General features: G+C 40.5%; 1 protein-coding gene across 5 annotated transcripts in view; it reads right to left on the bottom strand.

The window, feature by feature from the left end:
- NEDD4 (NEDD4 E3 ubiquitin protein ligase) overlaps window positions 1–24397 on the bottom strand; it is a 126775-nt gene that overhangs the window by 12244 nt on the left and 90134 nt on the right. For all 5 annotated transcript variants that reach the window (XM_038418647.2, XM_038418651.2, XM_043494233.1 and 2 more), the window contains 11 exons: window positions 14976–15037; window positions 12726–12828; window positions 11278–11447; window positions 10387–10504; window positions 10108–10275; window positions 7071–7136; window positions 6303–6422; window positions 4028–4231; window positions 913–990; window positions 582–636; window positions 428–486 (listed from right to left, as the gene is read on the bottom strand). In XM_038418647.2, the coding sequence (XP_038274575.1) occupies window positions 428–486; window positions 582–636; window positions 913–990; window positions 4028–4231; window positions 6303–6422; window positions 7071–7136; window positions 10108–10275; window positions 10387–10504; window positions 11278–11447; window positions 12726–12828; window positions 14976–15037 (1203 nt within the window). The remainder of the gene's footprint in view (window positions 1–427; window positions 487–581; window positions 637–912; window positions 991–4027; window positions 4232–6302; window positions 6423–7070; window positions 7137–10107; window positions 10276–10386; window positions 10505–11277; window positions 11448–12725; window positions 12829–14975; window positions 15038–24397) is intronic.

The raw sequence follows: 24397 nt of genomic DNA, 5'->3' as shown, positions 1-24397 counted from the left end.
ATTAAGTATCAAAGCTAGGAAGTTAATTTCCTTTTGGAACAGAAATACATTTCTTTTAAAGAAAAGTTTCATTTTCTGCAAGTTTATGTTAGGTCAAGGATTAAATTAGTTTTATTTTGCACAACACAGCTAAATATCACACAGAGTTGATCAGTAACTTCGAAAATATTGCTTTCTCTATTGAGGAAATTCTCTGCTTTCCACATGGACTCAATGTTTCTTCTTCATTTAAAGATTATGTCTAAGGGTAACAGATCTAGAAATAAGATATTTCACTTTCAGATATGCCTTCTCAAGTCTGTTAAGTTCAAGCACTACAGAAGTTAGGCATTCCAGACTGAATATTTGATAATAGTGATAAAATTTCATTTAATTTCTGTTAATATTTTTTTTGCAAAAATATAAAAATCTATATAAAAAGTCTTACTGGTCCAGTTATTGCTACATTCTGCAACCGAGGATCTTCCCATTGTGTTTTTTTTGTATCTGCAAGACATTTTTTAAGTTAGTATCACCAATTTAGATCTGATTCAGTAATAAATTACATAGCAACTTACAAGCAGATACTATATTGTACATACTATGGTTTATGTAGAATATTCTTCCATCTGTGTGAGTTCTCTCTTCCCATCCTGGCTATAAGAAAAGATCTTTTAATACTAATTCTTATACATCCTGTTTGAAACAAATGCTAACAATTTAATCACTATAGTAAGTGAACTGCAGTATTTGTATATTATTGCAAGTTACAATCACTGAAGTCTCAGCAATGTGATTCAAAATTTGAGTGTTGGCTATATACTTTATATTAAATATATTAAAAGTGTATCAATTTTGTTTGCACTAAATTTAGAGATAGTTTAAATATTTAAATTAGACCAGCCTCAGAACAAAAAGAAATATTTCACTTACTGGCAAGGGGCCTAAATCTACAGGATCTAGTGATGTCTTTTTCCTCAGATGAGCTGGAATTTTCAATCTTGGATCTTCCTTTGAAAACATAATAAAACACTTTTTAACAAAGAGAAAAGGATTAATGCTACTTTAATGTTTTCCTGATTTTGTAATGACCAACACAGACTACCCTTACTCAGAGCTAGACAATTAATACACATTCCCTAGCCAAACTAGAGTCACAGGGATTTTCAGTCTCCATTTGCTTGTGGTCACTTTTAAGTTTCCAGGCTCATCTAAATTCTCATTTTATTAGGAACAATATTCATGAATCCAATTTAGTTTAAGAACAGTTGAACCCAGGTTAACCATTCCACAAAATGTCTTTGGAACACCTTGATTTTCTGAGTGAAATTCTTCTGCAACCAAGAGGAGACTACTCTTCATTTTGAATCTAGTACCCAAATCTGAATGTTTCTCTCCCACCTGAAAAGAGCCCTAACTCGCTGTCTGGGAAGGTTTGGATCTTCAAATATTTAAACTATTCACTAAGACCTGATTCACTAAGATGATCTTTACTGCATGCTGTAGTTTTAAAAATTCATGGATACCCCTAAACAACCTGAATTGTATATGAGGTAAGTTCACAGTAGTAAGATTTACAGCTGTGCTCATTAACTATTCCACACTAGCTCCCCATGTGGACAGTCTTACTGAGCAGTAAGAGTGCCTTTGTACACGTTAACTTAATGCACTTCAAAAGTGTATTAAGCTAAATCACCTGATGTTGGATCATATAAAAGAAGTTCTGTATTAAAATCACAAATGAGTTCGATTCCCCATAGTTTAAATTCCAGGGTATTACTAATTAAGAAGTCTCTTGGTTTTTGGTACTGTTTCTCTCCCTCTGTGTGTGAAACTTGCACGCTGCTAATTGTGTTAGTACATTCTAAGACATAGTCTGTTCTCAAAGCTATTCTTTGTAACAACAACTACTCACACAGAGAGAGACTCAAAGCAATACTCTGTAACAACAGAAACAGCACCCGGAGACTCCCCGCCCTTTTGTTGTATTCATCTCGCTTTGTTAACAATTGTGATTAAAATAGAGATAGAGGATGTATGTGGATGGATGCTTGGTGTGGATAATAACTGAATGATCAGGGAGGTGCCAGCCTAAGAATCCAGTGTCCATCAGCTGAAGAAGACATCAAGTGGAAATAACCAGAGGACCCCCGGAGGGCAGACTGGAATCCACCCAACAGCCTCAAGAATGGGAGAACCAAAGAACAAGATAACATCTGGCAGCACAGAGCCGTCAGGAATGTGCCATCTGCTGATTGATTCAGCAACAGCATGATGAAGCAATTCCCATAGACTGGCATAGGAAGAAATTCCTATAAAAACGGACTCTAGAAAGTGAGAATTTTGGGGTCTGATTCTGCAAACCAACTTTCAGGAGCATCAGATGAGCATCTGACAAGGCCCTACTCCCTCCTCAAGTCCAGGCCACCTGGCCAGTGGCTTGGCATGAGCAACACTAAGGCTGGTAACTATGATAACAACCTTGCAGAACCTGTGTGTGTGTATGAATGAATGTGTGAATAAATATGAAACTGAATGGAATGTTATAGCTATAACTAACTGCTTACTATAATTCTTTCTGTATTCACAATAAATAAATTTTGCCTTTTCCCCTTTAATAAGATCCTGCTGGTTTTTATTTTATTGGTATAACACCAATGGCACTCCAGGTCCCTAGGTGGACTTAATTACGCAACTCGATGTACCTTAGGCTAATTTATTGCGGTGTCTACACCAGGCTGGGTCGACGGGAGAAACTCTCCTGTCAACTTACTTTATACTTCTTGTTCTGGTGAAATACCAGAGTCAATGGGAGAGCGATTGGCAGTCGATTTAGCGGGTCTTCACTAGAGCTGCTACATCGACCCCCAGTGGATCGATTGCCACAGCATCGATCCACGGTAAGTGTAGACATGCCCTTTGTGTGCAGTGAGAGTAGCTAGATGGAAGCTAGTGTAGCAAGTGTGCTTTAAATTTACACCCTAGCTCACTGAGTGCTAGCTTCCCCATGTAGACAAGCCTGAAGTTTACAAAGGTGTTTTCCACTAACAGCACATGCCTGCAACCACCTCCAACGTCCTACAAAACTGCTGTAGGACAGTCATCTGCCAAAATATAGGCGTTTCACAGTTGCAAGAGAGATTCCTTTACCGATCAATTTCTTCTTAGTATAGGTGTTCACCTGCATACATCAGCCTTGATTACCCAGGGGATGGAAGCAGGCTGTGAATGGAAGGATAAGAGGGGGAGCAACTGAAACTTGGTTGGGGGCAGCTGGTGGGGGAGGAAGAGGAACAGCCAGCTCCCAGCTGTGAAGAGGTATTTCCAGCAGTTCCTACTGCCATTCCTACAGCAGTTCTTTATTGTACTATGCTTCCCCACCCCTCCTGGCAGCTGGTGCACTATGTGTTGATGCCCCATTACTCCCACCTAGCCCTGGTGGCTGTGCACGTGCTCCTGCCCCTCCGTCGGGCCTGGTGTCTCCACTGGGACCCATGATGGCTGGAAAGATGGGAGAGGAAAGGAGAGGAGAGTTGCTCCTACCCGCTCTGTGGCAGCCAGCCTGATCTTGTGCACTGCAGCAGGAGCCCTTCCCTCTGGGTCCCACTCTCACCTCCACCTTCTTGTGCGTGGAAACAGAGTTCTGCTCTTGACTCCATGAGATATTGTGGAGGCAAAAAACATTAGGGGGCCAGAAACATACATTAGTCTTCTCCAATATTTCCATTGCAGAGGCGCTAGGCCCTTCCTGTCATCCATGATATGTCCTACAGAGCCCTCTCACCTCCTTACTGATCCAGTTAGAGAAGTTGACAGTATACCACCTCCTGCATGAGCAGGAACATAAATACTATGAATTGGTTACTGGCACAACCACTAGTTTGACTGACACAACTAACACATTAAATCTATAATAGGATAACCCTACTTTGAAAAAAGATACGCGATGAAATCCTGGCCCCAGTTAAGTCAAGGGCACTTTGCCACTGACTATAATGGGGCCAGGATTTGACTTTAGGAGATTACTTTTGAATTGAAAGCAAGTTACCCATGTAGTAGTTTTGGTATTGTGATCAATAAAGAATGGTCTCCCATTTGGTGCATGTCGGACTTCCCAGCCTTTAGGGAGAAATCCTTGCTCGACTTCAGCTTGTTGATTAGAAGACTGTTGTGATGAATCACTTGATGTTTGCGGTTGACGTCCTATAGGAGTACTTTGGACACTTGATAGTTGACTTGTTTCTATTGTAGTCTATCACATATTAGAGGAGAAAAATAAAGTTATGTACATTTTGGACTGAACACAAAGCCAGTGTAATGTTAAAAATTCATGTTAAAGCGGAAAATAGCAAGGGGCTTTTGGAGATGTGAATGGAGTGGTCCTAATTTGTTTACTGTACAGAGACACCTTCATATATGGGAAAGTTAAATATAATTACTCTGAGTCCTTCCATTATTTTTGTTTTTCCAGAGTGTGTTCCTCAACCCTTTTGTTACTCAAATATACTTTGTTCAAATAAGGTTCTCCCAAATAATTCTCTCCTGTTACTAAACTCTCCATGTAATTCACTCAATACTCAACTCAATTTGGCATCATAATAAAGTCATTGACTGATATGATAAGATACAGGAGTATGATCTCATTGCAGGCATGTCAAAATTAGATGATGCCAATGGAACATTTAAACCCTCAAGTGAGCATAGTGAATTCCTATCAAAATAAACTACTTTTGTTTCCCTGTTGTTCCCAGTGAGAGTCCCTCTTACTCTCACAAGAGATGCAGCACTGTCTCTGAAGCAGTATGTTTCAATACGACAATCAACACTGTAACAGAGTATTCACACTAATGAAATATTTAAGATATACAACAATGCCTTTGCTCAGAACAGGAGTGTTGAAAGTTACTCCAAATCTAGCTCCAAATGTAAGTTTCTATTATCAGTTTACATTTAATTGCTGGTTTCAGAGTAGCAGCCGTGTTAGTCTGTATTCGCAAAAAGAAAAGGAGTACTTGTGGCACCTTAGAGACTAACAAATTTATTAGAGCATAAGCTTTCGTGAGCTACAGCTCACTTCATCGGATGCATTTGGTGAAAAAAACCCACCAAATGCATCCGATGAAGTGAGCTGTAGCTCACGAAAGCTTATGCTCTAATAAATTTGTTAGTCTCTAAGGTGCCACAAGTACTCCTTTTCTTTTTTCATTTAATTGCTGTAGTTCTACTGCAGCTGACTCTCCTCAAGTTGTCACAAGGGGGAACAGTGTACTCTAAATTGTTTTGTCACGCATCATGTTGTGTAGACTGGGACTCCCTTCCCATTGGTAGGTAAGAAAGCTATTGTCTTTCCTTGGAGATCAACATACTTCTTCCTACTGTAGTACCTGTATCTTTGATTGGTGGTGACTTTTTCATAAGACTACTACTACACATTACACAGATTTGCTCAAGCCAAGTATCAGCAAAACTGAGTGATAAGCCACTGATTAAGGTCTTAAAGTTTACTGCAGTCTTAAAGGCCTCTCACAATATTAAGATGTTTCAGGGCATGATTACCTGACCCATTTACACATCTTGTATTGCTTAATACATGAGGTTCTACACATTAAAATGCATTTGATAAATGTGGACATTTACATAAAAAATAACCCTTGTAGTACAGTCAGATATTCAGATTCTCCATGTAAAATTTTAAGGCAATAAGAATTTCCTTAAAAAGTTCTTGAAGCGGGACTAGAGGAGAATTGAGGGAAAAAAAAGCGTTGTCAAGGCTTCCCACAGTTAATACATATTACAATGCAAGTTCTTTGAGGCAGAGGATGTCTGTTTTGTGATGCATCATACAAATCAATGGCCTAGAAAGAGGTAGGGTGATAGGTCACCTGACACATTAAAGGATCAGGATCAGAGAAATTTCAGTTTGTATAATTAGAGAATAAGTTAGTGTTTGTATCCCACTCTGGTTTAAGAATTTGAAGGATCTCACTGACAGAAGAAAACTTGTCATTTACTAATTCAGAAACATTTGGATTTATATAAGGATGCGTACCAGGAGTTTTGAAAAAAGAACACATGGAATACAGCAATAATAAAGAGGACTGGTTTAACATATGAAAAATTCCAGCCCCCTACCCCTCAAATTTCGACCTATAGTCTTTAACATGGTTTACATATTTCAGACATTTGGTTTCATCGAACTGGTCTCTAGACAAATTCAGTAATTGTGTAGTGTATTTAAAAAGATTATTTGATATGTAATAGCTATTCAATATCTTTTCATTCCAGGATATATGAATGAAACAATGGCGAGAACTCAAAAATACCTGCACAACAGGTTTTACCCAGGTAGTAGTTCTGGAATTGTGATCTATATAATATGACCTTCCTTTTTCATCTTGCCTTTCTTCCCAACCTGGTGGTAATCCAGATGAAATAGGGAGTAACTAAAATTAAGAGGAAAAAAGTATTGACTAGCAAATAGACTTCATCCATCAGATTTCCCCAAATCAGAAATCATAAAAGGAACGTTTTTAGTTGTTTAAACAGTGGGTAAAACACAGTAAAGATGTTTAAATCCATATTGGATAACATGACACCAGAGAAGCCAACCACATCCTTATCTCTCAAAACAATCTGAGTTGCTGGAAAATATGTTTTAAAAAATCTCTTTTGGTTTGGCTGTTTTAGCCTAGGATTTATAGCTGTTAAGTTACTATGAAGCTGCAAAGGCATATGGGAGCAAATGCAAAAATGCTAGAATTGTACTGTTGATAAAACAAGATGATTTAATTTAAAAAAAAAAAAAGTCTCACATCTACATGTTAAAATTCTTCCCTCCTCCAGGCTACAACCATATATTAAATCATCATTAAACTAAAAATGTGAACTTGGAAGATGGAAGCCTTCTGGTGGGACTCAAGTTTTGCAAGACCCACAAACTGATTTTGTCAGGATAGCTGCAAGACGCTGAAGGCTAAATCTCACTTGCGTTTCAATACTTTACCCATGGTAAAAAAAAAAAAAAAAAAATTTCAAAAGTGAATTTTCAGATTCCTATGCTCTACAAAACGATGTTTTGGAATATAACCTACCACAGGAAGTGCAGGCTGTTCCTCAACTCTGTATGTTTGCAGGCTACCTCTTCTGCTGGAATCGTTCTGGGAAGTATGAGAGAGAACTGTAAATCACCTTATGATTGTTGCTTTTTTGATGCTAACAAAGCAATGCAACGATAATGCAACAAATAAAATATTCAGTTTTCATTCAACCTCACTGTTTTTTCATCAAAATAAAGTTTATTTAAAATGAAATTTTGAAAAATATGGTAAGAGGTATTAATCATCTACTCATGGAGTCTATGACAACTTGTACTTCTGTTTAGAACCTACTCAAGCTAATGCCAGTTGCAACAGACTATGAATTGATATATAGGCATTAAGATACTAGAATTGTTACCACTCAGTCACATTAAGTATTTAATTTATAAAATACAGCTGAGCCTGAGGACACAGCTATTACAGAATTGCTACTGTGTCCTGTAACTAGACTTATGCTTGTGACATGGTAAATTTTGAGATCCCTAACACCAGACAACTATTAGGTAGAGGAGTAAACCTACTAAGGAGGCAACATGCAAGTCATCTAGCTTCTGAGGAAGGTGATGGAATTCCAACAGTGATGTTAACTCTGGACCTTACTCAAGCATGTCATATTACTAGTATATATACTACAGCTGCTGAAATTGAGCAGGCTTTGTTTCAACTCCCTTCAAAAGCTAAAGGGCCAAAATCCATTTGCTATGGATGCAAGATCTTAGCTACAGTTTCTGCTAAGAACTTTTCATATAGGCCCGGAGTCCACAGTGTAGCCTGGGCCATGGGAGCTGGCTAACAGAGAACAATACATGGCTATAAGAAAGCTGGGGTAAATAGATAACCTTGTGTGTTTCAAGTCAGTGAGCAGAGTCAGCATAACTCCAGATGTAACTGGGCATCCTTGTCACAAATTACAGACACACGAAGCGCTGAGAAAGGCCTCATGCTTACTCCCTAATGCAGGGAGGAGATAGTGGTACAATATCCTCAGATCCCAGACAGAGTTTGGGGTGAGGCCTAATATGACTGACACGAATTATGACACCCTCCCCTCACAGATGTATGCCAATCCAAGCCCACAGAAATTCACAGATAATAACAATTGTTTGTAAGTTTAAGTACTAATTACTGCTTTTTTGCTTTAAATCTCCAGGGAAGTACCTGTTGGTCAGCCAGGAGAGCTGCTTCCTAATTTTGGGGTCCATGGAAATGAGATTTTAATCTATATACGTTAATAGACATAGTTTGGGGATAATTACCTGTGGGTCAGCAATATGTTAATTTGGTCCTTGGGCGGAAGCATTATGTAATCCTTTAGACCATTGGCTTATTGTGCTTATCTTGTCTTGCTGCTAGAACCTATCCAGGGGTTTGGGAAAACCCATCCTTGTTGCTTCTCTCCGCCCAGTGAGCGCCATATATAATCTATTGTAATTAACTGTTTTGCAGTGTCTCTGAGCCTGATAAGTAAGGGGACACTACCAGCGCTGTGCATAAAACTCCTGTGCTTGACTCTACACGGTTCCATTTTGGTCCTTCAGAGGCTTACTGCTGTGAAAGGATTGATCTTCCTTATTCTGGACACTGTATAGGAAGAGTGAGGCTCTATTGCTATCTCTCTTTTTTGGAAGGGAGGGGCACAAAGGATATCTTCTGCACCTCACCTTTCCCTAGAAATAACTTTAACATCTGCCTCTTTTCCTGTTCAGACTTCCAAAGCAGCCACAGAATGAAGTGACAGTTTCGCTGCTGTCCACGGGATTCTGAACTTCAGAAATTAAGGGCGTGTCTACATGGTGGGGTAAAGTGTACTATGGGGGTGTGATTTCTAAAGCACACTATGTTGTGAATTAATTGGTCCGCGTAAACCCCGCTGGTGGCTCACTAAATATTTAAAGTATGTTAAATCACATCAGCAGGATCTAACACAGACCAATTAATGCACAACACATTAGTGAACTTTAAAAATCACACCACTTAGTGTGTGATACCCCACTGTATAGACAAACCCTAAGTTGAGTATTGTCTTATCAAGTAAAGCAAAGAGCAGCAGCACTGGAAATGCCACTCTGTATATGAACTGAATGTAAACTGATAGTATTTTTGTGAGTCTGTAGACAAGCATCTTCACAATCAGAAAGGCTAGAGATGTAAGTGAAAAAACTCTAAAACTCAAAAGTTCTGATGGCTTAGCACACCTTACCTCCCTGAGTAAGCTTATTTCAATGGTATTTTTTTTTTTTTAAAAAATGCATCAGATTACAACAAAGTCGTCTCCAATCCCTTGATTTAGTGGTCTTGGTAATGTAAATTATTTCTCTCAAGTTTACCCCACACGAGAGGACAATGATATGGTATTGATATTTCCTCAAAAATGTACTGCTGTAAATTTAAGAACAGTTCTAGAAGTGTTCTTCAATAGTACTTTTTGATGGTATTCTAGACAGCATGATAGCTAGAACATAAGGTAGATTTGCGAACTCAAGTAATTCAATGCGGACACTGCTTTAGATCTCATGGAAAAAGTCTTGTTTTACAAAAATGAAGTGGGGAAAAATGAAAAAAAAAAACCATTTTATTTGGCGAGTAGGTCTAGTATACCAAGATTATCCTTAAGCCTCTCCAAGAACTGAAGTAAAATGACGGATTCTCTTGGTTTGAAATATTGATTCTAGCTCTGACAACATAAAATAAAAAAATCTAAAGCTAATTAGGACTGGTGTTCCCCTTAAACTTAACAAAGTTTTTCCACCAAATGCATCCGATGAAGTGAGCTGTAGCTCACGAAAGCTTATGCTCTAATAAATTTGTTAGTCTCTAAGGTGCCACGGGTACTCCTTTTCTTTTTGCGAATACAGACTAACACGGCTGCTACTCTGAAACCCTTAATTTAAAAGTTTCTCAATACAGTAACTACAAAGTGATATTACATAATATTTGCTGTAGGAAATTTGGGTTAGAATTTTTCGGAAAATAATTTGAAGAAGATTTACTATTCATGTTAAAACAATTGGAAAAATGTGTGCTATCTTACACTGCAGGAAGTTGGTTGGCCAGTGGCTGAACACCCAGAGATAGTAAGTCTGGTATTCAATTCTTCTGCAAGGTGAGACTGCATATCAGAGCTGCTCTGTGGCGGTAGTGTTTGAAGATTCTGATTGCTGTACATAGTGGCCTCATCTTCAGTTATAACTTCCCAGCTCTTTTTTTTCCAGGAAAAAAAAAAAGTATATTTTAGGTTACAAAACCTCAGATCAAACTTTTTGACTACAGGAAAACATTTATTTGCATCTTAAACCCATAAAATTTTTACCTCAGGTGAATCTCTGTTGTCTAGATTTTCTGTTTCCTCTGATATCTGCCGCCGATGAGTGAATGCATGCTGTGCCTCCAAATGAATATTACCATTGTCAACATCAGCTAGATTGTCCCTGCACAAAAGCAAGCAACAGTAAAATAGTCATCTGTATCTTCCAACAGTAAAGTTCATAACAGACCAGACTAGCAACAAAAACATTGCTTATGGCCACTTTTGCCAATAGGAGTAGCAGCCAGAAGCTACAAAATGAACTTAAGTTCAGTAGAAAGCAGAAGAAGAGTAGAGAAAAATAGGAAGCAGGAAGTAGGAGTCAAACAAAGGAACTAACAGTGAATATATTTTAATAGTTCATGTGCTGGAAGGAGAAATCATGCAAACTACATGAGAAGGATTTCAGGTGGCCACTACTGGTATGGAGGAAGCAGTCTTAGAGGCATCAAAGGAATTTCTTCTCCATGCACAGTCATTATTAGCCTCTGCTGAGGCTACAAGTAGCTTCCATTATGCAGGAAACACACATTGTGAATATTTGTCACTTTGGAAAATGGACTGAGTACTGTATGAGTTTAATTGCTCACCAGCCAAAGTGTAATTTTTTTAGTCATTATAGTAGGTCTACACTTTAAATAAAAAGTGTTAAGTTGGGTTAGCTAACTTGCAGTAGTTAACTGACTGAAACACCAGTAACCTAACACAGTTTAGCTAATCAGACTTAAGAACACTTTTTATTTGAAATGTAGACATACAGAAAAAATTAAAATGAAGATCTCCATTACTAATTCCTGAGCTATTCATTCCCTGACTTGCATTATTATACGGAATGACAAAAGTGAATTGCCAGTTACAGTAAAGTATACTTTGAATCTTAGAAGTCAGAAGACATACTGAACAGTTGGTCTTTTCCATTGTGTTCTTCTAGATTCATGGTTGACATAGTAGGTTCTACCCAGGATATCTTGTCTTTCTTCCCAGCCTGGAGGTAGAGGAGGAGATTCTTGTTGCTGCTGTTGCGGCTGGCAAGCAGCATCCGGTTGGTCCAATATTATCCAGCAAGGCTATGAGACATAAGACTAATAACTAAGTAAAGATACTTAACATTGATCAGTGTTAAACCTGTAAAAGGAGATGTGTCCCAGTTTATCAAGCCACTGTTCCTCTTATTCAATACCTTATAAAAATGCTCATCTTCTGTGATAATTATGGAAAAATAAAGTATTAAGCTATCTTCACTCCTGGGATTTTAAGTGAATCCCTTAGACATTTTATATTATGAAGTCTTTAGGACATGGATTGATTTTAGGTATTTTAAAATGACAATCAGCACTAACAAAATGTTAAATGAGATGTTACAGTGGAACTGGACTGTAGACCTCCTTACAAATCTCACACCATTTAGTTTTTCCCCATGAAGTCCTTGATAATGTATTTTATTAGTTGTTTTTTCCAGTGTCAGCATATACATACCATGGGCCTATCCACTTTAGAATTTATTGCCAAAAACTATATTTAGACCTGTATGGATACAGAGAAGTGGAGGAGCAGTATCTGTTTTTATTATTTGTATTATTGTAGCACCTTAAGCTTAATAACTACTTAAGCTTAATATATAGGAATTTATTATTTTCTGGTTTGGGAATAGGAAAGATACTCAATGGATATTAAAATTAAGGAGTCTTATATGCAAGGTTCCAGTCCATAAATTTATAGTAGGTGTATCTGCTTAATTTATGGGTTTTATAACAGAAACTGTCGAACCATACCTGCAGAAGTGGTGCTGTTGAAATAGCTGTTTACAGTGTTGGGGAAAAAGACCTTTACATCTAAAATGGATGTAATTACTAATAATTAGAAAACAAAATAGCAAAATAAAAAATTTCTCTTCCACTAGATAAATTTCTAGTTTTTGTAACAGAGCAGATCATCATTATGATGACTAGTTAACAATATTACATAGGAAGATGGAAATACAGGAAAGTGTTATTCCCAAGCACTTATGGCCACTAAAGCTAGAGGTCAGCAAATAGTTTTGCTTGTATTTTGTTGACTTAGATTTTTACAACTGATGTCTGTTTCCTGCAGAATTACAGCTAGACAAAGGTGAGAAGTAATTTTTAAAAAATGATGGGAATGCTCTGACATCACAATTACACAAGGGACAGTACAGGAATTTTGGATCTCCTTCTGATGCCAAACTAATCAATTTATCAAATTTCTAAAGGGTTGCTTGCAGAATCATCATTTTTAAAGATATTTTTATGCCTACAACCTTTATTAGGTAGAGTTACAAAAACAAGTCAGACCATATGCTCTTCAGCACCAAACAGTTTTCTCACCTCCAGGTCTTCCACCTGTTCTGTGTTTTCTTCTTCAGATCCATTGTTTTTAGGCAAGTATGTCATTTTTAATCTTAGGTGACCTTTAACTCTTGACTTGTGACTGCAGAAGAGAAAAAATTGTTATTGTGCAATGATATTAAATAAAATAATTAGCCATTTTGTCACACTTGTGAAAGATACCAGATTATTTTGGTAACTTTCGGTCAGACCATGAATCCTATGTAGAAGGAGCATGTGATTTGGTGTGAAAAAAATTTGTACATTTTTGGCTATATCAAAGCAATGGTAACTGAAATCTTCTGTGACAGTTGCAACTGGGCTTTATACTTTATTTTGAAAGTAGAAGGCTTTGAAATAATCTTGGAATTTAGTAACACACGAAAAGCTACCTAAAACACCCAAATATTTAATTAGGAAGCCTACTTAGTTCTGTTATCAAAAAATCTCTATTGGGTGGATGTCTGAATACATCAGGTTTAGCTGATGATAATCCTGAAAAAGTGTAAATTTCTTGGGGCGAGGAACAGTAGTGCAATCAGAATAACCAGTTACCAGATTTTCAAAGATAAATAGGAATTTACCATTTATATAATGAGTACTGACAATACAATGCCAGCTCTCACTATAAAGTATGTGAGAAAGATCCTTTTGTGAAAATGGAGTTGAAACAGTTTTATTACTTCAAGTATTATGGTGAAATAATGATACTGAAAATTTACAATTATAGACACAAGTTTAATCTGAAGTGCCAAGAAACTTGCAAACTTCTTTTTCAAAGTAATAACTAATTAGCAACAATTACACAGTGGTAGTGAAGATTTTTTTGCTTGTTCTCTTTTTTTTTTTTTTTTTTTGAGTAGGCCATAACATTTGTTAAATGAACTGAAAAGATATATTTTCATTTTACTCTCATGAAAGTTTCCATAATGTGCAATGCAAACTGATCAAAAACCAATAGGAATAATAATGCAACCATTATCGATAGCCAATATCTGAACTACTGTTTAGCGTAGACCTCACTGAAAAAGCTGTATTTAGAGAAACTTTCAGTCCTGTATGCCTAGTTTTCTCCTCAAAACCTTAAATTACCTATTAGTATTTAGCGCTATGCCGCAATAATACTAGGAATGTGAAAATAACTTTTTTCATACCAATTTTATCCTTTTGCTTTTTAAAGAGAATCAGCTACCCTGGTTTATTGATTGTTGAGGTCAATTTGAGCACTGTTCTGAAAGTAGGGTTCGTTAATTTGCCTATCTATTGACTGGCTGGCTTTACAGCATGTCTGGATCTGTGGCACTGCCTTTCCATTGCAGAGCACTGTTACACTCATGTCTTGGAGACAGTACTGAGGTAGATTTGTGAACAATAGCAGCACTTGAGGTACAGCAAGCATGGATTTTTCAAAGATTTGCAGAAAAGAAAAATGTGTGCTTTTCCTAACTCTGAAAGGGAAGTAATTTGGGGATGACAGATTCATTTATTCTTTTGCATTTGAAATGCTTCCCTTTATTTCTTAGTTGGTTAAAAAGATAGGAAGATTCCACTACAGCACGAAGACTCTCTAGCTGTGTTTCTAAACAGAAATCAATTGGAAAAAGTTAACATCCATGTTTCCTTAAGAAGTTTATGTTTATTAAACTTAGGCACATTGTCAGCAATAATTAAACAATGTTCAATTTTCTGTAACTTTAGATTTTATTTTCCTTTCTACATGCAGGCACTATAGTGTTTGGGTATAGTCAGGGATGGAGTAATAAGGTTCACACTGTTTGTGTTTTTAAATTCCTGGCTTCCCTAATACACACCTAAATACTTTTCAAATGAAAAATTAAGTTATATTTTTAACTGCAGTCAAATGCAACTTATTTGGATTAAGCCATACACAAAAAGGAACATCGCTTCTAGATTAGAGGAGGATTCAGTTGATAGCTAAAATGGTTCAAATATGGCATAATACTGAGTAGTAATTTTACTATGTAATGTATAACCATTACTAATGGACTATTATTATTTTAGCCCCAGAAACTTTACCTCATATGCTGCTGAAAAAAATGTTATAATTTAAAATTAGTTTTCAGAAATTTAAACAAGTGCCAGCACTGATTATTACATTAATATACTGCTCTGTTGAGGTGCTCAAATTCTATGGTGACACATAAAAGTTCATAGAGAAGCTACAGTTCATAGCAAGTTACAGTTTGCACAGGAAAGTTAACATTTTAAAAATGTTTAATATTTACTGACCTTCTTGGATGAAGAACAAAATCTTTAAAGGTGTATGGTCTCTCCATATTTGGATTTTCAGTCTGAAATGAAACAATGTTTGTTTTTTCAAGTCTAATCTGCAAAATCGAACATTTGCATCTTCAAAAATATTTGAAATCTATAAGCCCTTTCCCCCCTTCCACAAGAGAATAGACATTTTCTTCATGTAACCAAAAGACTTTAGTAAAAGAAGATATTAATTCTGACTCTTAATAGTTAATTTAGTTGCCAAACTGAAGAAAAAAAACCTGTGACCTTTCTTCCTCACAGTATAGTTTCTAATGCTTGGGGGAAGCGGGAGCAGGGGAAGTTTGAGGCAATTGTGTTTAGCCTGGAACAGAGGTGATTTCTTTATTTTCAAATATTCCACATTTAATACAAGTGTTACCATATCCCTCCCCTCACTCAATATTTTTCAAATAAAAAAAATAAAGGTCAGATTTAATAATTGCATTCCAGATCTAGTGCCAGAGAATCCACAAACAGTAAACAAAACGTTAGGAGTTTTTGCAAGCCTCTGGCTTCTCATGCACATAAGTGAATCTGACTCACAAGAAACCACAAGGCATATTACATACTCAGATATAATTTATAGCAATGTATCTGAGGTCACAGGTACACAGAGAACTTTTTTTTTTTTAATTCTATCTTCTGATAGATGCAAAGGGTCATCCTAAAAACATTATACCATCTATAGTTTACTCTTTGAAAATCACATGCAAGTCACAGCTGACACTTATTCTGTAACCATTACAATAATATCTGAATATTACAGTGCTATGCAATAAGTGTGTTAGCCTTAACTTTCAATTTCTTGCCAGACACAAATGTTTACTAAATGATAAACTGTTCAAAATTTCTGGGGCATAATTCCAAACTAGTTAAATAATAAATTTTAAACATTTGTATCGTATGCCTGGGGGATGGATGAAGAAGGGAATATACACATTTACTGTATCTGAACTCCTCTCAGTCAAAAATGATTTTACATCGAACTGTCCCAGCTTTAAAGTGGGAAAATATTACCGTCTATCCAGGCATGTACTTTTTTAAAAAAACCCTGGTTATTGTGTATCCAAAGGCTTCTGGGCTCCTTAGTAGATTTAGCATGAATGCTGCATGCCCAAATAGATCCAGAAACTGGAGAATATATAATATTCTAAACTTATAATATTTGCATGAAAAGTATAAAGTTTATACACAATGCAAATAGCACAATTAGAAGAAACAGATTTCTGGATTATATGATAACTACTCAGGCTGATAAGTGCAAAACATTATTAGCACTAATTGGTTGTGGGGTACCGTTTTCCATATCCAAACTCAGAAATGCAAAAAGTAAGTTAGCTGAAAATAATTTAACATGGGAAAGAACATCAAGGATTAAACGAAGTATCGCTTTCCATGTTATTAATTGCATTTACTGTAGCGCCTAGGAGCCCCTATCTTGGACCAGAACCCCATTGTGCTAGCTGCTGTACAAACAGAACAAAAGGACAGCCCCTGTCTAACATAAAATAGGATTATAAAAAAATTGTTTAAATCACACTCCACAATGGGTTAAATTTGCACAAATGGATATCTAAACTGCATATGCAAACTAGATAATTGCACAATCAATAACAGTTTAAATGGCAAACTACATATATGAAAGTTTAATTTCATGTATATTTATGAGCATATTTTTGAAAGTGAAGTTTTTTATCTCAAGCTTAACAAAAATGATGGCAGACTTATCAATATGAAGATAATGTAACAGTATAACAGACAACTCTATTCTGCTGCATACGGAAATGATTTTCAACTTTTAAAGACGTTAACAGAGCAAAAGAAATTCATTACGCTGGTAAGAGGAATTTGTCAGATGAATAAAATAAGAAGTTGCAACTATTTGTTGCAATAATAAGACGAGAGGGCTTTTCTAGTGCAGTAAGTAGGAAAAGTTACCATGATGTTGCCTTTTCAGAATATCCAATACCTATTGCCCTGAAAAGCTCATTACTTCTGTTAAAGAAATGATACAGTATTAAAAAATTACCCATTAGCAGTCTCTGAAAGTAAGAAGCATTCTACCATCACTTTTTATTAGAGCTGTCAAGTGATAAAAAAAGTAAATCACAATTAATCACACTGTTAAACAACAATACAATACCATTTATTTAAATATTTTTGGATGTTTTTTACATTTTCAAATATATTAATTTCAGTAACAATACAAAGTTTATATCTCCGTTTATATTTATTTTTGATTACAAGTATTTGCACTGTATAAAAAAAGAAAAAAAAGATGGTTACTCACTTTTGTTGTTCTTCGAGATGTGTTGCTCATATCCATTCCAATTAGGTGCGTGTGAGCCACATGCATGGTCGTCGGAAGATTTTTACCCTAGCAACATTCGGTGGGTCGGCTGAGGTGCCCCCTGGAGTGGTGCCTTCATGGCGCCGGATATATGCCCCAGCTGACCCAGCGCCCCCTCAGTTCCTTCTTGCTAGCTAGTCTGACAGAGGGGAAGAAGGGCAGGTTTGGAATGGATATGAGCACCACATCTCGAAGAACAACAGTTACAAAGGTGAGTAACCATCTTTTCTTCTTTGAGTGCTTGCTCATATCGATTTCAATTAGGTGACTTCCAAGCCTTACCTAGGCGGTGGGGTTGGAGTGAGATGTCACGGAGTGAAGGACTGCTGAACCAAATGCAGCATCACCCCTGGACTGCTGAATTATCGCATAGTGGACAGTGAAGGTATGCACTGATGACCAAGTTGCTGCCCTACATATCTCCTGTATGGCTACGTGTGCCAGGAAAGCAAGAGGATGAAGTCTGAGCCAGTGTGGAGTGGGTGGTAAGGTGCATAGTTGGGACACTAGCCAAGTCACAGCACACATGGATGCATGCTGTGATCCAGGACAAGATGTGCTGGGAGGAGACCAGAAGGCCCTTCATCCAGTCTGCCACAGCAACCATCAGCTGCGATGTTTTCCTGAAAGGTTTTGTTTGCTCAATGTAGAAGGCAAGGGCCCTGCGAACATCCAGGGAGTGCAGCTGTTTTTCCCTTCGAGAAGCATGCGGCTTCAGGCAGAAGACGGGGAGGAAGATGTCCTGGTTGTGATTCCACCTTAGGAAGGAAGGCTGGGTGGGGTTGCAGCTGTACCTTGTCCTTGAAGTATACAGTGGTTCCGATGCGAGTGCTCTGAGCTCAGACACACACCTCGCCGAGGTGATAGCTACGAGGAAGGCTGTCTTCCAGGAAAGGTACAGGAGTGAGCAGGTGGCCATCAGCTCGAATGGGGCACCCATGAGTTTGGAGAGGACCAGGTTAAAATCCCACATAGGGACCAGTTGTTGAATACGTGGGAACAGGCACTCCAACCCCTTGAGAAATCTGCTGACCATGGGATTGGAGAAGACTGAATGCCCGTTTTCGCCCAGGTGGAAAGCTGAAAGAGCTGCCAGGTGCACTCTGATGGATGATATTGCCAAGCCCTGCTCTTTTAAGAACAGGAGGTAGTCCCAGATGATAGGTACTGATACCTGTAGGAGGGATGTATGACTGAGTGCACCAGCAGGAAAAACGCTTCCACTTGGCTAAGTACGTGGACCTGGTAGAGGGCTTCCTGCTACACAAAAGGACATTCTGAACCAAGCGAGAGCAGCGCAGCTCAGATTGAGTTAGCCATGAGAATCCATGCTGTGAGGTGGAGGGACTGCAGGTCGGGATAACAGAGTCATCCGTGGTCCTGAATGATCAGGTCTGGCCACAGCGGGAGTGTCCACTGACAGCTCTAGGAGAGTGGTATACCAGTGCTGTCTGGGTCACGCTGGGGTGACCAAAATCAGACGGGCTCTGACCCTGTGCAGCTTGAGCAGGACCCTGTGGACTAGCAGGAATGGAGGAAAGGCGTAGCATAGGTGATCCTTCCACAGTATTAGGAAAGCGTCCGACAGGGAACCTGGAGAGCATCCTTGGAGAGAGCAGAACACTTGGCATTTCCGATTCTCACGAGAGGTGAATAGGTCTATCGGGGAAAGACCCACTTCAGGAAGACAGGAGTGGATGACGTCCAGGCGAAATGACCACTCGTGAGCCTGGAAAGATCTGCTGAGGTGGTTAGCTAAGGTGTTTTGGACTCCTGGGAGAGATGCCGCCACCAGATGGATCAAGTGGGCTATGCAGAATTCCCACAGATGAGTGGCCTCCTGACACGGGGGGGGATGACCGGGCTCCCCTTTCCTTTGCTTGTTGATGTAAAACATGGCTGTTGTGTTGTCTGTGAGAACTGCCACACAATGGCCTGGAATGGGCTCTCGGAATGCTTGACACGCCAGGCGCACTGCTCTGAATTCGCATACGTTGATGTGCAGGTATAACTTTCCTGCCGACCACAGCCCCTACGTACAGAGCTTCCCGAGGTGGGCTCCTCATCCCAGGGATGACGCATCCGTGACTAGGGACACGGAGGGCTGCGGGGTGTAAAATGACAACCCTTCGCACACTAATTTGGGGTCCAGCCACCAGTTTAGAGAGGCTAATATCCCTGACCGTGCTCAAGCTATCCCAACCTGGGCAGTACACTATTGATAGCCAGGCTTGGAGTGGACACAGTCGCAGCCTGGTGTGCTGGTCACATACGTGCAAGAGGCCATGTACCCCGAAGGCATAGGCATGTTTTCACGGTTGAGGTTGGGAAGCTTTGCAGGCTGTGGACAATGTTCACCAGCGATTGGAAGAGTGCTTCTGGCAGAAGTGCCCGGGCTAGGCCTGAGTCTAAGACTGCTCCTATGAATTCTATCCTCTGGGCTGGTACCAGAGTGGATTTCACGACACTGAGCAGGAGGCCCAGACGATCGAACATGTTCATGGTGAGCTGAACATGAGACTGCACCTGATCCCGGGAGCAACCCCAAATAAGCCAGTCGTCGAGATATGGGAAAGCTTGGATCCGTTGTTGATGAAGGGAGGCAGCCACAACAGCCATACACTTGGTAAACAACCTAGGGGGCCATGGATAGACCGAAAGGAAGAACGGTGAACTGAAAGTGCTGTTTATTGACCACAAAGCGAAGGAAATGTCTGTGTGCTGGGTAGATCGCAATGCGAAAGTATGCGCCCTTCATGTCGAGGGCGGCGTACCAGTCTCCAGGATCTAGGGAAGGAATAATGGTCCCTAGTGAGACCATGCAGGATTTCAACTTTACCATGAATTTGTTGATTCCATCTAGATCCAGGATAGGCCAAAGCCTGCCCTTGGCCTTGGGGATTAAGAAGTAATGGGAGTAAAAACCCCTGCCCCATGACTCTCTTGGAATCTCCTCTATCGCTTCCACAGCCAGGAGTGATTGGACCTCCTGTAGATGGAGATGCTCGTGAGAAGGGTCCCTGAAGAAGGACGGGGAAGGAGGGTGGGAAGGGGTGGGGAAAGCAAATTGGAGGGAGTATCCCCTTTCCACCGTGTGTAGGGCCCAACGGTCTGATGTTATGTGAGACCACGCACGGTGGAAATGGGAGACTTTTTGGAAAGGCAGGGAAGGATCCTGAATGGAGACTGGTGCTCCATCTTCGGGTGCACCTTCAAAAGTTCTGCTTAGGCCCTGCTGATGGCTTGGGAGGGCCCTGGACTTGGTTGGCTTGGTGCTCAGTTTCTTTTCTTTTACCACCTTGACTTCTAAAGAAGTCCTGTCTTGGCCGAGGGGGAGGGTAGGATCTCTGAGGCTGCAGTCTGAAGGGCCTTCTCTGAGTTACTGGGGTATGCATTCCCAGAGAGTGCATGATAATTCTCGAGTCCTTCAGACTCTGCAGCCTTGAGTCCATCTTTTCGGAGAACAGGCCCTTGCCATCAAAGGGCAGGTCCTGGAGGGTCTGCTGCAACTCTGGTGGTAAGCCAGAGACCTGCAGCCACGAGATGCAGCTATACCCGAGGCCAGGGTCCTAGCTGCTGAGTCTGCCTCGTCCAGAGAGGCTTGTTGGCTACCCTGAGCTGCAAACCTCCGGCTGAGTACACCTTGCACCCAAACAAGTCTAGTCATCTAGAGAGTCCTTTGATTTAGGCGCTGGGGCCTGCTAACTGTGCCGTTCCTTCTCGTTGACTAAAGCCACGACAAGGGAGCATGGTTGGGGGTGCATGTAGAGGTACTCATTCCTTTTTGGGGACAAAGTACTTCCTTTCCACTCCCTTGGCTGTACGTGGAATAGAGGCAGATGATTGCCAGATTGTCTTGGCATTGGCCTGTATATTCTGTATGACGGGGAAGGTCACTCTGGACGGTGCCTCCACCGACAGAATGTCAACCACAGGTTCCTCTATCTCCACCGCCTCCTCTACCTGGAGGTTCATACTGTGTGCCACCCTGTGGAGCAGTTCCTGGTGGGCACAGAGGTCCATAGGAGGCGGGCCCAAAACCGTAGTCCCTGCCACTGTCTCATCGGCGAGGACGAGGAAGATACCCCTGGGACTAAGGGATCCTGCGTGAGGTCCTCTTGTGGAGGATCTGTTGCCAGGTCCACCACGCTAGGAGTGTGGGCCTGTATTGGTGCTGGAGCAGTCAACTCAAAACCCCCCGGGGGTGGGGAGGTGGGCGTGAGACACAGTGGTCTCTGGTACTCGGGGCTCTGAAGGGGCAGAACAGGAAGCCCCCAAAAGAACCCCTTGGGCCTGATGGTATGCCCAGGGGGTCCAAAGAAGACCACTGTGGAGGTCCTTGGCCTGGATCCTGGCTTTCGTTCAGCCACTGGCCTGCACCGTCCTTGCCCTGGTCCTGGTAGCCACCTTGTGAGCATGACGATGCAAAGGTGGAGACAGCCAAGGCAGTGCCGTATGTGTCAGTGCAGAGTCCCCCAGTGCAGTGATGCAGAATGGTACCAAGACGTCAATTGGTGCCTGCGGTTATATCGGTACCAGGAGCCTGATCTGGCTCTCGATGGTGACCTCCTATGAGATAGATGCCAGGATCAGCCCTGGGTCAAGTGCCGCTCTGACTGGTACCAGGAGCAGTGCCAGGAGTCTGATTGGTACCAGCCATACCGCAACTCGGATCTCCGCAAACTGGACAAAGGCCAGGACCCAGGCCAAGGACCTTCACAGTGGTCTTTTTGGACCCCCTGGGCATACCATCATGATCTTGGTCCTGGCACCAGTGCCATTTTACTTCACTCGATGACGGCAGTCGTATCAGGGATTGAATTCCCTTTGATGTCACCATCTGCATCCAAGGTGCTGCCAGCTGCAGAGGAGTCGGCTCTGTGAGCGTGATCAAGTCCCTCGCTGTTGAAAAGGTCTTTGGCATGGAGAGCAGTCTCAGCTCAACCGTGGTGTGCACTGTGGAGCTTACATGCACTGGACTCGACAGCCCTTGGGGCGCTGGCGTCGATCGTGCAGGAGCCATTACTTGTCCTGTGCGCTCTGGCAATGGACGCAGCTCCAACTGCGGTGCGGAAAGCATCAGTGGCTGTTGAACTGACAAACAAGAAGCAGTTGGCACCTGCTTGGGCTGCTGCTTCTTCTGGCCCGGAGATAGGGACCGGCGCAATGGTGGTGGAGGGGCCAGTGAGACCTGGTGCCATGAGTCTTTAGCAGAGTCTGAACGCGGTGCTGGACCAGTCAGTGCCGCGGGGGGCACTGCGCACTGAAGACTATGCAGAGTCCCGGTGCACGGACGAAGGGACCAGGCTAAGTGCTGCCTCCATAAGGAGCTGCTTCAATCTAAAGTCCTGCTCCTTTTTGGTCCTTGGCTTGAAGGTTTTGCAAATGTGGCACCTAACCACTTGGTGGGATTCCCCCAGACACTTTAGGCAAGAGTCGTGAGGGTCTCCTGTTGGCATCAGCTTCAGGCAAGCCGAGCAGGGTTTGAAGCCTGGAGACGCAGGCATGGGCCCCAGTACCGGGACAGGGGAGAGGGGAAAAGACCCCATTTCCCCCCCCACACTAAGTAAACTAAATCTAACTATACTACGTAACTACTAACTATAAACAACTATTAACAACTAATCACAAACTAATAACACGTACTAAAGCGAACGCTAGAGAGAGTGGAAATCAGCTATGCTGCGCTCCACAGTTCCAAAGACTGTCACAGGCGATAAGAAGGAACTGAGGGGATGCTGGGTTGGCTGGGGCATATATCGGGCACCATGACAGCGCCAATTCAGGGGACGCCTCAGCCAACCCACCGAGTGTTGCTAGGGTAAAAATCTTCCGACGATTGTGCACGTGGCATGCACACACCTAACTGGAATTGATATGAGCAAGCACTCGAAGAATAGTATTTTTCATTTCACCGAAAGTACTGTAGTACAATCTCTATCATGAAAGTTGAATTTACAAATGTAGAATTATGTACAAAACAACTGCATTCAAAAATAAAACCAATGTAAAATTTTAGAGACTACAAGTCTACTCAGTCCTACTTCTTGTTCAGCCAATTGCTTGGACAAACAAGTTTGTTTACATTTGAGGAAGATAATGCTTCCCGCTTCTTGTTTACAGTGTCACCTAAAAGCGTAAACAGGTGTTCTCATGGAAGTGTTGCAGCTGGAGTCACAAGATACTTATGTGCCAGATGCACTAAAGATTCATATTTTCCTTCATGCTTCAACCACCATTCCAGAGGACATGCACCTATGCTGATGATGGGTTCTGGTTGATAACAATCCAAAGCAGCGTGGACCAATGCATGTTCATTTTCATATATCTGAAGAAATATGTGGCAGAATACAAGTAAAATAGATCAGGGGACATACAATTCTCCCCCGAGGAGTTCAGTCACAAATTTAATTAACGCATTATTTTTTTAACGAGCGTCATCAGCATGGAAGCATGTCCTCTGGAATGGTGGCTGAAGCATTCAGCCTATGAGGGGGCCTATGAACATTTAGCATATCTGGCATGTAAACACCTTGCAATGCCAATTACGAAAGTGCCATGCAAATACCTGTTCTCACTTTTGGGTGACACTGTAAACAAGAAGCAGGCAGCATTATCTTCTGCAAATGTAAACAAACTTGGTTGTCTTAGCAATTGGCCGAATAAGAATTAGGACTGAGTGGACTTGTAGGCTCTGAAGTTTTACATTGTTTTGTTTTTGAATGAAGCTATGTAACAAACACAAAATCTACATTTGTAAGTTGCATTTTCACGACAAAGAGATTGCACTACAATACTTGAATGAGTTGAACTGAAAAATACTATTTATTTTATCTATCATTTTTACAGTGCAAATATTTGTAACAAACAATGTACACTTTGATTTCAATTACAACACATTATATGAAAATGTGGGAAAAAATCCAAAATATTTAATAAATTTCAATTGGTATTCTATTGTTTAACAGTATGATTTAAACTGCGATTAATCATGATAATTTTTTTTAATAATGATTAATTTTAAGTTAATCACGAGTTAACT

The sequence above is a fragment of the Dermochelys coriacea genome, chromosome 10, assembly GCF_009764565.3.
Source record: "Dermochelys coriacea isolate rDerCor1 chromosome 10, rDerCor1.pri.v4, whole genome shotgun sequence".
Lineage (NCBI taxonomy): Eukaryota > Metazoa > Chordata > Testudines > Dermochelyidae > Dermochelys > Dermochelys coriacea.
Note: the sequence above shows the minus strand (reverse complement) of the source record. Positions and strands in the feature narration are given on the sequence as shown.